This window comes from Bos indicus x Bos taurus, chromosome 1, assembly GCF_003369695.1.
Source record: "Bos indicus x Bos taurus breed Angus x Brahman F1 hybrid chromosome 1, Bos_hybrid_MaternalHap_v2.0, whole genome shotgun sequence".
Classification (NCBI taxonomy): Eukaryota; Metazoa; Chordata; class Mammalia; order Artiodactyla; family Bovidae; genus Bos; species Bos indicus x Bos taurus.
In genome coordinates this window covers 83,666,536-83,681,152 of record NC_040076.1, presented here as the reverse complement: position 1 = coordinate 83,681,152, position 14,617 = coordinate 83,666,536, and the positions used below count along the sequence as shown (strand labels likewise).

The window sequence follows — 14,617 nt, the reverse complement described above, 5'->3', positions numbered from 1 at the left end:
GAAATGGTGCGCAGCATCACGAATCATGAGTGAAATACAAATTAGAACCACAATGAGTTATCACCGATTAGGATGGCTATTATCAAAGAGACAAAAGATAACAAGTGTTGGTGAAGATGTGGAGAAAAGGAACATTTGTACACTGTTGATGGGAAAGTAAATTGGACAGTCATTATGGAAACTGTACTCAGATTCCCCAGAAATTTAAAAATAGAACCACCATATTATTCAGCAATCTCACTTCTGGAAATATATATGAAGGAAACAAAATCAGTATCTTGAGGATATATTTGCACTACCACCTTTATTGCAGCATCATTCACCATGGCCCAGAGATGGAACCTAATTATTTTATCAACTAGACGAATGAATAAAGATTATACACTCAAACACATACTCACACATGGCAATAAAATATAACTCAACCACGAGAAAGAAATTCTGTCATTTGCAACAGCATGGATGAACCTAGAGGACATTGTGTTAAGTGATATGAACCAGATAAATACTGCATGATCTCACTTACATTTGGAATTAAAAAAAAAAAAAGTCAAACATAGAAACAGAGAGTAGAATGGTGGTTACCAGAAGCTGAGGGACAGGGAAAAAAGGGGAGATGCTGGTCAAAGGGCACAAAGTTTCAGTTAAAAGATGAACAGTGAAAAGAAAAGATGAATAAACTCTGTGGATCTAATGTACAGCTTGGTGACTATAATCATAAAATATTGTATATTTGAAATTTATTGAGAGAGTAGATCTTAAGTATGCTCATCACCTGAATGTGGTGATAATTTCACAATGTATACATATACCAAATCATCTCATTGTACATGTTAAATATACACAATTTTATTTGTCAGTTCTACTTCAGTAAAGCTAAGGGGGGTACCTACAAGTATAAAGGGAAAAAGAGAAGAATGTGAGGAGTTCATAGAATGTGCATGGGTTAGTCACTCAGTCACGTCCTACTCTTTATGACCGCATGGACTGTAGCCCGCCAGGCTCCTCTGTCCTTAGGGTTCTCCAGGCAAGAATACTGGAGTGGGTTGTCATTCCCTTCCCCATGGGGATCTTCTCAACCCAGGGATTGAACCTAGGTCTCCTGCATTGCAGACAGATTCCTTACCATCTGAGTCACTGGGGAAATCCATACACAGAATAGGAAATATAAGTATGTAAATAAATATAAAACACATTTGACTTTATTCCAAATCAAAGAAATACAAATTAAAACTATAATGATATACATATCACATCAGCAAATATCAAAAAGTTTAATTACACATTGTAATTAGTGAGGGGCATGAGAATGTTATCGTTATTGAATGAAAATTGACACAACCATTATACAGAGTACTTTGGTAATAGTTATCAAAACTGCAAATTCACAAACCTAGCAAAGCTATTTCTTAGAAATCACCTGAGATATTGACATTTGAAATAATGTCTGATTAAGGAAACTTACTGTTTCTTTGTTGGAAATAATGAACTGCTTAAAAGAGACTGGTTAAATAAATGTATAGATGTACATTTAATGGATTATTATGCAACCACTAAAAAAGAATGAAACAGCCCATATATACTCATATATTAAGATTGATTGATGAGTGAAAAAAACAATGTGAAGAATTGTGGTTATTATTCTATCACTTGTGTAAAACTAGGAGAAAAAATAGGTGCTCTGTATGCAGCAATTTGTTGTTTTTGTTGTTGTTTTAGTTGCTATGTCGTGTCTGACTCTTGTGACCCCGTGGACTGAAGCCCACCAGGCTCCTCTGTCTGTGGGATTTCCCAGGCAAGAACACCGGAGTGAGTTGCCATTTTCTTCTCTAGGGGATCTTCCTGACCCAGGGATCAAACCTGCATCCCCTGCATTGGCAGGTGGATTCTTTACCACTGAGCCACCTGGGAAGCCAGAATGTGGCAATAGCCTCTGGGAAGGAAAAGTTATTCACTCCAGGACAGCAATAAGATAGCGACACCTTTTTACTATGTACCCTTTTGCGTATTCTGAATTTGGTACCTAAGCACATAATGTTTTAAACATTTTGTTTTGATGTAACTTCAAACTTACAGAAAAGCTGCAAGAATAGCACCCTTCTCCTCTATATCCCGTGTTCATGTTTTATAATGTTTGCTGTATCTTTTTCTCTCCATGTACCTAAACACACACACACACACACTCATATACTCACATTTTAAAAACCCATCTGCAAGTTGCAGACACGATGCTCTTTTTTTTACTCCTAATTACTTTAATGTGTATTCTCTAAAACAAAGAGATTCTCTTACTTACCCTGCTCTCTAAACAGACTTGGGCTTGATCCTGGATGTCCATTTCTATCCCACAGTTGATTACTACTAGGCCCATCCAGCTTATTGCTCAGTGAATTTGCCAGAATCCAGCTAAAAAATGATCAGGTCTGGATATATGATTGCTTGGTGTCCCAAGGTCAAGCTTACCAGGACTCAGTAACATGCCAAGAGCTGCTTTTCAAGGGGATGTATTTTTCTGTTGCAGATGGCACGATCTTGGCCTTGTTTCAGTTGCCTGGGGACCATGTCATGATTCTCCCGCTCGAGTTTGCCAAAAATTTCGTATTGTACCCTTGCCCACTGCAGAAACCTCCGGCACCATGAGGTCTTTCTAATTGTAAGGCTCAAGCAGCAGAGCTGATTTCATTGTGGCCTGGAGTTGTTGTCATGCCTGTTCCTACCCTGGCCCCACTCAAAACCGATCATTTTCTGTGTCACTTGGTAAATGGACCGGAGGAGTTTTCCTAGCTGTGGAATGTTGCCACCAGAACCTAAAGAGGCCTAGCTGGCTCTGTGCTTCCTTCTTTGTGGAAAGGGTGCAAGATGAAAAATATCTATATTTTATCTTGGAGGGGACATTCTGGTATGTCCTTGATCCTCTGGGTCTTTAAATTGTTCAGTGAAGTAGTCAGTCCCTGAATCTTCATACTTCCTGGAACACATGTGTTTAACCAAGGCCTCCAGCATAATAATTGCTTTGAGCTTGTCCTGTCTAATTAGCATGACATCATCAATGTAGGGTTCAGTGTGATATTCCGTGGCATATCTGTGTTGTCCAGATTGCTTTGGATTACATTATAATAGAGCACAGGGGAGTTGACAAATTCCTGAAGCAAAGCTATAAATGAATTTTATAGAGCATGGACCACAGAGAAGGCAATGGCAACCCATTCCAGTACTCTTGCCTGGAAACTCCCATGGACCAAGGAGCCTGGTAGGCTGTGGTCCATGGGGTCCCTAAGAGTCGGACACGACTGAGAGACTTCACTTTCACTTTTCACTTTCATGTATTGGAGAAGGAAATGGCAACCCACTCCAGTGTTCTTGCATGGAGAATCCCAGGGGCGGCGGAGCCTGGTGAGCTGCCGTCTAAAAGGTCGCACAGAGTCGGACATGACTGAAGCGACTTAGCAGCAGCAGCAGAGCATGGACCAACAACCTACCTTTGTAGAAAGGCAAATCAACCTGAGCAGCAGCTGGTTCAGACTACCAGCTCCAGGGCTTGAGAGGTTGTTCTTCTGGGGCTGTACTCCATCTGGGGCAGAGTTGGAAGCAGACTGGAAACAGCCCTGCTACTGTTACTCTTTGCTGTTACAACTTTTCTTGGTGTATGTGTTGGAATTTCTATACCTGAGTTTTCTTCCCCAAAGTAAACCAGTAATTCTGCCTTGACAGTGGGCATGGTGTAGACAGCATCCAAGAAAAGCTCCCTTGATTTCTACCTCTCCTGGTCTTCACTCCTACATTGTATTAATATTAGGGATAGTTGGTGTGACAACAGAATATGGCAGAAGTGATGGCATGTCACTTCTGTGACTAGGTGGTCAGTCTCTCTCTCTTGCGTCATTGCTCTGGGGAAAGCCAGCTGCTATGTTGTGAGCATGCCTATGGATATGCTACATGGTGTGAACTTTGAAGTGAACTTCAGCTCCATTTGAACTTTCAGATGACTGCAGCTCTGGCCAACAGGTGTACTACCACGTGGACAGACACTGAGCCAGAACCACCCACCTAAGCTGCTCCAAGACTTCTGACCCTCAGAGACTGTGTGAGATAGTAAAAGTTTGCTGTTTTAATCTGCTAAGTTTCAGGGCAATTTGTTACATAGCTGTAGATAACTAATACAAGACCTCTTCTTATTTATCACAGCCCCTTCCAGACTGTCTGGCATTTAGGAAGTCCTTAATCAATGTTGGTTGGACGAATGAATGAAATGGTAAATAAATCAGTAAATCAGTCAGGTAGTCTGGACTGAGAGTTGAGAAATTTAATTTGTATCTTCAATATGGTTTATCTTCTCAGAAATTCAGTTTCTCTCAAATAGGTTTTCATGTCTAGTAATAATGTGGCAATGGAGACTAGAACAAAATAAATTATTGCTAGGAAGATGATTTAACTTATTGATTGAAGCAACAACCTCCACTAAGGTTGTAAGCAAAATTTTTAATAGCACAAAAACTGAATTATAAGAAATGAATGACATAAGTTAATCTCAAAAATAAGTTTTTATTACCAAAACTTTTAATACATTTCAATATTCTATTAAGACTAAAGTTAGGACTTTGCCAACAGTATTGAGACATAAGAGAGCACATCAGGAAAGTGACTGTGTCCTCCAGGGCGACTTGAATTATTCCTTTACTAATGAATGCTAGGGGTGTGTGGTCTTTTCTGTTAGTATTCTGACTTAGTTCCTTTCTTTGGTAGTAAGAACAAAAGTGAAAGAAAGTGAAGTCGCTCAGTTGTGTCTGACTCTTTGAGACCCCATGGACTGCAGCCTTCCAGGCTCCTCCATCCATGGGGTTTTCCAGGCAAGAGTACTGGAGTGGGTTGCCATTTCCTTCTCCAAGTAAGAACAAAGAGGAATAAAATTCTTGGCTGCTCTACAGAATAAAATGAACTAGAGTAGAAAATGTGGCCATAAAACTGCAGAAGAAGCAAGTTACCACAAGAGGGGGATCTACGTTCAAGAAAGAAAAGTTGGTTAGCTGTTAAGATTTCTCATTCAAAGAAAAATATCTTGAAAAGCTTACCCCATTTCTTCATCTTTAGACTCACAGCTTAACAGTCCCATAAAAATGAAAAACAAATGTTTTACAGAGCCTCTAAATTTTCTTTGAGGGAGTAGAGAACTGCATTGAAGATAGGCTCATTTCACTTTCTATTAAGTCCTCTTTTCATGTATTCTAATTGCTTGTCATTCTGGATAAAATCATTTCCTCTATAAAAGGGAGCACATGCCTATGTGAGTCTTCAGGCAGCACTTAGTGTCATCATTCTTGTAGGCAATTTGGTGTAGTGAAAAGACTGAGACCTTGGTACCAGACCAGCAGGAAGTCAAGTTCAAGCTCTCCTACTTGTCAGTCCTGGGTGTTCTCTGGAAGGAATGAAGCTAAAGCTGAAACTCCAGTACTTTGGCCACCTCATGCGAAGAGTTGACTCATTGGAAAAGACTCTGATGCTGGGAAGGTTTGGGGGCAGGAGGAGAAGAGGACGACAGAGGATGAGATGGCTAGATGGCATCACCGACTCGATGGACATGAGTCTGAGTGAACTCCGGGAGTTGGTGATGGACAGGGAGGCCTGGCATGCTGCGATTCATGGGGTCGCAAAGAGTCAGACACGACTGAGCGACTGAACTGACTGACTGACTTGTTAGCTAGGTGACACTTATGTGGCTTTGCCACCTGTTAGCTGGGAAATTCCTCAAGTCTGAGTTTACTCATATTTAAGTTGTGAAATTAAATAAGATGTATATAAACTGCTTAGCCTAGTGTTTGGCATATATGTGTTCAATAGCAAAGGGCCATTATTAATGTTTCTTGCTTCTTATTTAATTCTGTTGTCTGTAGCCACCTAATTCTTAGTCTTTAGTGATTCTGGAGCAGGAGTCAAGACGAAAATATAAGCTGATCTATTCCTCTTGGTGTCACATCAAATGTCTAGACCACCTATGATATGTCGCTCTTTTTGAGGATTTTTAGAAAACATTTAAAGTGGAAAAGGAAGTAAGTCAATTGCCAGACACATGTATATCATACAAAACATAGTAAAAGTACTGAAAATATATTTTTTACACAAAGCAGAAGCAGCTTTGAAAGTGGAAAAGATCAAGGATAAAATAAATTTCCCATGTGAACACAGGTAACATTAATTACAATTGATTCTTTGGTTTATAATATGGAGCATTTACCACCTTACATACATTATTAATTTAATGTATCTCAAGTGTTCAGTTTCTCTCAAGTAGCTTTTCTTACCTAGTAATAATGTGGCAATAGAGAATAGAACAAAATAAATTATTTCTAGGAAGATGATTTAACTTATTGGTTCAATCAACAATTGACTTTGGTTAAAATATTTTCAATGAAACTAGAAATATTCTTAAATAACTCACCAGATCTTTCATAAGGCAAACAAAAATATTTTTAAATTGGTATGCTGCTTGAAATTACACCAGAAATGATTTTTGTGTGTGTGCGTGAAAGATGATGGTTTACATGGTTGGGAGGATCCACACTCCAAGGGAAGTCCACAACATCCTGGAAACAATGAAAGGGTTCTCTGAACTCCATGCTTTTCTTTACTCCTGGGCACAAATTAGATTCTCTGGTATCCAGAATATTCACGCCTTAAACGGATTGCATAGACAATCAAACCCACAGCGAGGAGACCAATCACGATGGCCGCAATAACAGGAAGCACAATTGTGTAGTCAGATGAACATTCATCCACTAAGGGGAAAAACAAACACAATACAGCCAGTAAGGTTTAGTGAGGATAGACCAGAAAGCAGGCGATGGAGTGAGGAGAATATGAGCTTTAGAGTCAGACCTATGTTTGACTTTTACTTCCTGGGCAGGTTATTTAAACTTGCAATTTACCCATTTATAAAGGAAGCAAATAATATATAAAGTTGTTGAGAGATGAAATAAGATAACCTTCTATTCTCAGCAATTAATAAATATTTAATAATTCTTAGTCCTGTTTTCTTCCAGATATTGTCCTCTGCAAAGTGGGTGTGCTTACTTAAAATAGACTGTGTCACCATAAACATGATCTGTGGAAAACATGTGATGTTTCTCCACTTTATTAAACATGTTTGTCACACTTACAGTTCTCTTTCATTGTTTTTAGTGAGCAAAAACATTGAAAAATAGACCTACTTATGAGAGCTTAAAAGTGAAAGTTGGCAAATTTGTCAAAACCCTTTTTTTTCTTTATTACATTAGAGAGCATTTATTCAGTTCATTTAAAATGTTATCAGTCTTGACTGGAGAAAGATGGAACGTCCTGGGGAAAAAAGGGAACTGAATTGAATACAAAAAAATGAAAAGCTCTATATCTTATTCAAGGATAGATGAGAGGATATACCCTTGAGGCCTTCCATGAGCCAATACTAAAATTATGTTCTGCACCAATAATCACCATTAATGCAGTTCTCACCTGAGGTCCAAGAAAAAAGAATCAGGAGGGACAGGGAAAAGGGAATGGTAATTAGAGACTCCGGGGAAAAAAGCGAAATCCATACAAGATGGGAACTGTGCTTGTAGTATGCTATTTGATTTGACAGTGAAAAATATTTACTCTATAATGATGCATACCTTATTGATTTAACAAAAGACAGTAATATAATCATAAAAAGGATGGCTTCAGAGTATGAAATCCTTATCTTCCATAGCAAGAGGTTTAAAGCTGATAAATTAAGAAATAAGATAAGCTTTTAATTATTTTTTTAGAGAATTATGGTGATAGTTACCATAAGAAACTGTTAATAGAGGAGGGACAAGAAAATGTTTTCCATGAATCCTTTTGGGTACATGATAATTTTGTTAGTTACATACTTGTTAAAATTATATATAATTTTGTTATATATAATATTGTACACATAAATATCTATAGATTTCTTATATAAGAAATAATGTAATGTAAGAAGTTAAAATAATTTGGAAAAAAAATACAAAATTGTCAGATGCTGAGCTTCAAGTCAGCTTTTTCACTCTCCTCTCTCACCCTCATCAAGAGGCTCTTCAGTTCCTCTTCACTTTCTGTCATTAGAGTGGTATCATCTCATATCTACTTTCCATATAGTTTTATACTGTTTAATAGGACATTGTTTAGATATCTTCAAAATACGGAAAAGTTAACAAAGAAAATAGTTGCTAATCACCGTGTTTCTTCCACTTGAATTAATCACTATAAATCTTTGAGGCATTTGTTTCCTCTGCACATATATGTGTATGCCTGTGTGTGCTCATGTGTATGCTTAAAGAAAAAGTACTGTAGTTTTTAAAAATGATATATGCTCATTAAAAATAATTAAAATGATTTAGAAAGCAGAGAAAAAGAACAATTTCCCAAAAACCAACTACCCAGAAATTATCATTGCTAAAACATGGACAACAGTATTGCAGGCATATTTCTTTACAACTATAATAGATGGGTAGAAAAATAAATAGAAATAAATACAATAAATTTAAAAATAAATAAAAATAAAATGGGATCATGTAAAATCTGTTTTAAGCAAAATTGTTCATTGTAATGTTACTTGCATTTCAGAGAAGAAAAAAATTAAAATCTCAGATCCATAACTGTTTAATGCTTTTTAAACTTAACTCTTCAAATTGATAAAACATATTAAAAAAAACAAAACTGTGCTTTCTCTATTCCCGAGAGATGTTTGCTGATATCCTTGTTTGTAATGTGGCTTCTCTCTGACCACATTTCATTGTCAAGCTATATCTTTAAGGAGAGCTCATTGGTGCTGTTTCCCTTGAATTACTTCATGTTTGAGGAAATCTGCCTATTAACTTTTTACTCAAATAATATCTTGGGGCCACACTTTTCCTTAGGATCTTGTACACATTGGTCTATTGTTTGCTGGCTTTAAATGTTATTGCAAAGAAATCTAAGGCCAGTTTCAAATTTCCCCCCAATAGGTTATTTGATTTTTTCAGGGGAAAGGGGAGTTTGTATGTCTAAAGAATTCTTTAGCTTTAAAGTTCTATGGCTCACTTTGGATATAACATTAATCTTTCTGTACCAGGCTTTTTTTCCTCCCCCCTGGGATACATTATGCACTTTCAATCTCCAACTTCAATTATTTCTTTTAAGAAAACATATTACATTTTAAAAGATATCATCTTTTTATTTTTGAACTCTGTACCTCAGAGACAGCAGTTATCCTTACTTTAGATGATCTAAATGCCTAGCATCTTTCCTATAATGAAGCTTAATTTTTATCTGCATTAACTGATTATCTCCATCTTTTTCTCTATGAAGATAATTCAGTTTTCAGCTCTACCTATTCTGCCTTTTGCCTGTTTCCATTTAGTATGTAAGTGTGTTACTTCGATGCTCAATTTGTTTTCTTAGGCGTGCAGTGTCCTATTCACCTCACTCTTTCATTATAACTTCTCCTTTACAAGCCCTGGCACTTCCCAGGTGTCGCTAGTGGTAAAGAATCCATCAGCCAATGCAGGAGACACAAGAGCAACCAAAATTCAGGCACACCTTGATACACATTTGTTAATCAATGTTTGTTTCGTATGTAATTCATACATAATTCTTTATTCACATTATCATTGTGAAGACCTGGAAACAATAAAAATCCCCAGTAATAACAGAATAGTTATGTAAGTTATCATATAACATTGATAGAATATTCAGGATAACAGCCACAGTAATGACACGTTGCACCTTTAGCAGCACAGGGAAATGCTTATGGAACCAGGTAAAAGGGATACCAAACCATGTCCACTGCGTGCTTCCAGTTTGTAAAACAGTATTCTTGAGAAGGAAATACAGTTGACCCTTGAAGGATACCAGTTTGAACTGCACAGGTCTACTTATAGGCAGATTATTTTCAATATTAAATACTACAGTACTGCTCTTCTGGGGATTGTTGGAGGATGCAAGTACGGAGGAAACCACCTAAACGGTGGGCCAACTCTGTTTTACACACAGATTTTCAGTTGTGGGAAGTTGGGCAACCCTAACCCCTGGCATCCTTCAAGGGTCAAGCGTACATCAAAATTAACAATGGATAGGTTATCTCCAGGTGCATGTTAGTGAAGGTTTCTACTATCTCTAGGTAGGTTGCAGAGAGCGGGGGTAAATTCAATTCTCCATCAGCTGAAGGGAGAAACCGAGTTGGAACCAGCTGGATGAGCAGGAAGCAGGAGAGCCTAAGGCAAGGGACCAGTGCAGCTAGGGAGGATCAGAGGCCCCCTGTGAGGCTTCCAGAGTCCATCACAGTCACAGCAGCCTCCTGCGCTCAGAAGAGGACAAGCAGCCTCAGCAGTAACCTGTCAGCTCTAGGAGACAATGGAGGCAGCAAGAAGTGGAGGTGGGGCAGCCCCAGAGGATGGAGGAGGAGGCCATTTCCAGATGCCCTGTTTACCAGTCTCAATCGCAGTACCTTCCCCTCGAAGACCCTCCTGGGACATCACTGCAACAGTGGGCAGAACTGTCAGACCATCAGGCAGCCAGGCATTTATTTACTAATTATTCAAATAAAACTTGTGTTCTGTGTTACTAGAATGTTAATTCAAAGCAGTTTTAAAGATCATAGGTCACAGGAGTCTAAGCAGCAGCCATTACTCTGAATAATTCATTGAAGGTGGTAGAAAGGGAAATTAAACTCAAGTGAATTGCTTTACCTCTCTCTTTTTTATTTTAATTGGACTTTGTCTTCCATCTGCTGTAGGAGACATTTCTATGCTAGAACCTTCCTTCAGTCATTCTACAGGGCGGTTAGCGGCATGTTGAATAAACAACCCGTGCTCTGCAGTACAGAACCTAACAAGTACACTTGAGGTCGAACTGGAAACGGGAGTCTTGCACAGGTACGGGCTGCTGCCTGCTGGAAGGAGGAGATTGAGACGGATGGCATCTCTCCAAGGCCAAGCCCTTGCTGTTCAGCCCAAGTCACTTTGGGGAACACTGGGTCCTCATGTCCCAGGTTTGCATCAATACCTCCTATTATTGTGAGGAGACAGGAACTCCTGACCTTCTCTTGGAGAGCTCTTGAAGCTGCAGTGTACCCTCCCTACCCCCATCATTTCTGGGAAAAGTGGAGAGAGCTAAAACACCTCAAAGGAAAGCTGTGCACGTCCCAGATAAGTGGTGCTTATAGAGTGGTTGCCAACTTTCATAAACTTTCTGTTAAAACTAATGAATGACACCTCTGGAAAATGTAGAAACACAGCAACAGTTTCTGTTAGTAAAAACAGTTAAAAATATCCAGAAGTCCATTATTCTCCCCTTTCTCTGAAATAGCAACCCCAGTTCTGCTATTTAAATAGTCAACATAATAGAAAACTACGAATAACATTCCAAGCCACATTTTGATAGAACTTTCCCTCTAGACGCCAATCACTCCCAATCAGGAATTTTCTGGTTTACAATTTTTTTTTTTCAGTAAATGTTTGCTAAAAAAGAAAAGTGGGTAATAATATATTTAGGGGAAATACTGATTGGAACTGCCATCCTGGCACCGTAACAAGCATTTGCTTGAGTTACTTTACAACAGGAGGACATGGTAAGGACATGGAGGAACTAGCAATCTACCACCAACTGGAAGAACTCAGGAAAGGTCAAAGGAGACACCACATGTCCTACCAACCTCCCAGAATCCTTCTCACTGGAATCCCTTTCGGCTGAGTAACACGTGCACCACCAGGAAGGACCCTGAGGCAGAATGATTAGCCAGAGAAAACCCAGAAACTAATCCTATCACCATAAAACCCAGGACTAGGAGCCACACGGCAGACTAGTTCGCCGAGGTTCCTTTACCCTCCTGCCCTCTACGAAGTGCCTCTTCCGAACAAAGTCTCTTGCTTTGTCAGCACATGTGTCTCCTTGAACAATTCACTTCTGAGTGTTAGACAAGAGCCCATTCTCGGGCCCTGGAAGGGGTCCCCCTTCCTGCAACAATGGGTAGATCTCCCTCTTCTTGCCATTTCTGGTTGTTTAGATGCTTTGCCTACTTCCACCCCCTACAATGGCCCAAGTTAACAAGTAAATCTACAAGGAGAGACTAAAATCAAAGAAAAGTAGAGACAAAGCAGAAAGAAGATGTTATGCGGTAGACAACAAATGAAGGTGAAGGAATTGGAGAACTAACATTTATTAAGGCTCTTGTTTGCCAAGATCTTTGGTATATCCTTTACATTGAAAAAATGAAATGTTGGGATTTTTTTATTGTTTTTTTTCTTTTTATTAATAATACATTTTAACAGTGTAGAATATGTCCTTTTAAAAATGATGGTCTATTAAGACCATTGGTAATTTAAGTAAATCAGGAGGTGGGCAAAATTCAGGAGTTTAAAATCACTTTAGAATTTACTTTGAACTGAATTGGTTTTTTAAAAATAAAGCAAAACAAAAGCCTAGCACTTGAGACTCTTTGAAGCCTATAAGAAAAATCAGCGCAGTTTGAAAATGCCTTTCCCACAGTTTTTCCTTTGGTGTTTTGCTTTCTCCTTCTCACAGGACCCTGCTCACATCCATGCCTCTTGTCCCTAATTCTCCCAGCCAGGTCTGTATTATCAGGTGGATGGAACTCAAGCCCATATGGCCCGGGAAGAAGTGGGGTGGGGGCTACCCGTAGCTAGCTTTGACAGCCTTTGTTGGAAAGCTGGTGTCCCAGTCGGATTGGGAGGGTGGGGCTGGCAACTAGAAAATGTGATCCCATCACTTCAGGCTAAACATGCAGCCAGCATTTCCAAGGCCTTAACCTTGCACATTTTGAAGAAGGTGGGGCTTTACATGCGTTCATATCCTCTACTGGGCCTCTTTCTGGTCACCAGGCATGCTGTTAGCAAAACGGCAAGCAGTACTGCGATACTCAGGCCCACGGCCACAGGGATTTCTCTCCTGTTTCTGTCACTGATGCATTCATCCGCTGCAATTGAAGTCAGAGTAACAGATGTTACAGGCTGGCCACGACGCTGGGAAGTGATACTGCCCCCACCTGCCTCGGCTTCACAGAGAAGAAAGAGATGGAGGTACTGGGCTTGTCCCTGCTGCCTCAGAGGCACAGATGGGTGAAGATGAAAAGGGGAGGGGCCACTGCAGCCCTGGAACTTGCAGTGCCTCTGGCCACTTAAGGGGCATATTACACCACAGGTCCCCCGGCCCCACACCCAAGCGATTCTGATTCTGTGGGTCAGACTGGGGCCCAGGTGATTCTGACATGACTGGGAGGCAGATTCAACTTTGAGAAATACTGGTTAAGGCTAGAGGTCAGGATCAGAATTGTGTCTTGACTCTAGACCCAGGGTAAGCCAAGGAGCCTTGTTGCTTGGTCAAAATCTGCACCAATTCATGTGGTCAAAGTATTCTATTTAAACTCTGTGCCTCTTGAAAGGGGCTGCCAGACAGCCCGGGCTCCTGACACCAGAGAGAGCTTTTGCAGCCTCCCAGAGTTTAGAGAGAAGAGCTTGAGAAGTAGGGCAGGAGCCTACTGTTTGAGATGACCATTCTCTTTGACAAGGCTGAGCGTTTACACTTGCAGGATTCCTCTCCATTTCTCCCAGCCCCTGGTGAAGGGCCAGACATCGGTCAGGGCTTCTCTGACCTCCTCCCCACAATGCTACGCGCGTCACACTGTCCTCTGACTCCCACAGCTCTTTGTACTTATGCCTTTCATAACACCATACTGTATGGTAACTTTTATTTTTTAACTGATTCCTTTCCCCATCTTCTCTTACACTTTGGTAGAAAATATTGTTTACAGGATGACATACGACTTCACACTTGAGTATCTTTAGTGAAATCTGAGCACAAGGACTGGGAATAAGGAGCTGAGCTGAAGTAGGGATGGTGGAATGAACAAGAGAAATATTCTGGCGGTAGAACGGACAGGGTTTTGTGACAATTTATATGAGAGGGCAAGGGAGGGAGAGGAAAAAATGATAAGATAGCTTTCTACATCTCCTCGTGAGCACTGCTAATAGCAGGCCAGGTGTGCTGCTGAAAGGTTTTCATTTCTCACCTCTGCCGCTAAGCGATTTCCCAGACCTGCTCAACTTCCTTCTATACACATGTTCTGAGGGGGAGGGAGAGCAAATGTGTGTATTATTTTTAAGACCACACGATTAAATACAGAAGTGTTTCACGACTTCGTAACGAATTTTTAAAAGAATTTTTCAAACTGAGTATTTTGAGGCAAGATGACAATGTAGGGGCAATACCTACTAGCAAATTTTAATATTTAATCTTAGATTTTAATCTGCACTGTGCTAAAGGTCCAGAATGAAGATAGACATTGTAGGACTCAGATGAAACCTACAGAAATCAGGGGATCCACAGCAAAGAACACTTTACTACTGCCTTTGCTAAATGCTTTTGCCAAGTGTTAATATATCAGGAGTTTTCTGCCCTCACATCTTCAACTTTACAGAGAAATCAGACTCACTTTATAGAAATTTAATTTATAGCTAATTATCTAGCCAAATCAATTTTTGATAGTTGAGAGGTGCTCATATGTCATTGACATATTATGAAAGAGATGTTTTAGAAGCTAAAGGTCAATTCCTGCCCATATATAGAAATCCTTGTAACACTGTTTTCTCAG

The 14,617-nt window shown here is 39.7% G+C and overlaps 1 protein-coding gene across 2 annotated transcripts in view; it reads right to left on the bottom strand.

The window, feature by feature from the left end:
* Window positions 1-4,522: 4,522 nt before the first annotated feature.
* The window catches only part of LAMP3 (lysosomal associated membrane protein 3), a 31,720-nt gene continuing 21,625 nt past the window's right edge, over window positions 4,523-14,617 (bottom strand). Inside the window, exon 6 of one of the 2 annotated variants that reach the window (XM_027540074.1) lies at window positions 4,523-6,770. In XM_027540074.1, coding sequence (XP_027395875.1) covers window positions 6,637-6,770 — 134 coding nt within the window. In that variant the 3' untranslated portion in view covers window positions 4,523-6,636. Of the gene's footprint in view, window positions 6,771-9,560; window positions 12,944-14,617 lie in introns of those variants that run through there. The other variant, XM_027540063.1, reaches the window with a different exon arrangement.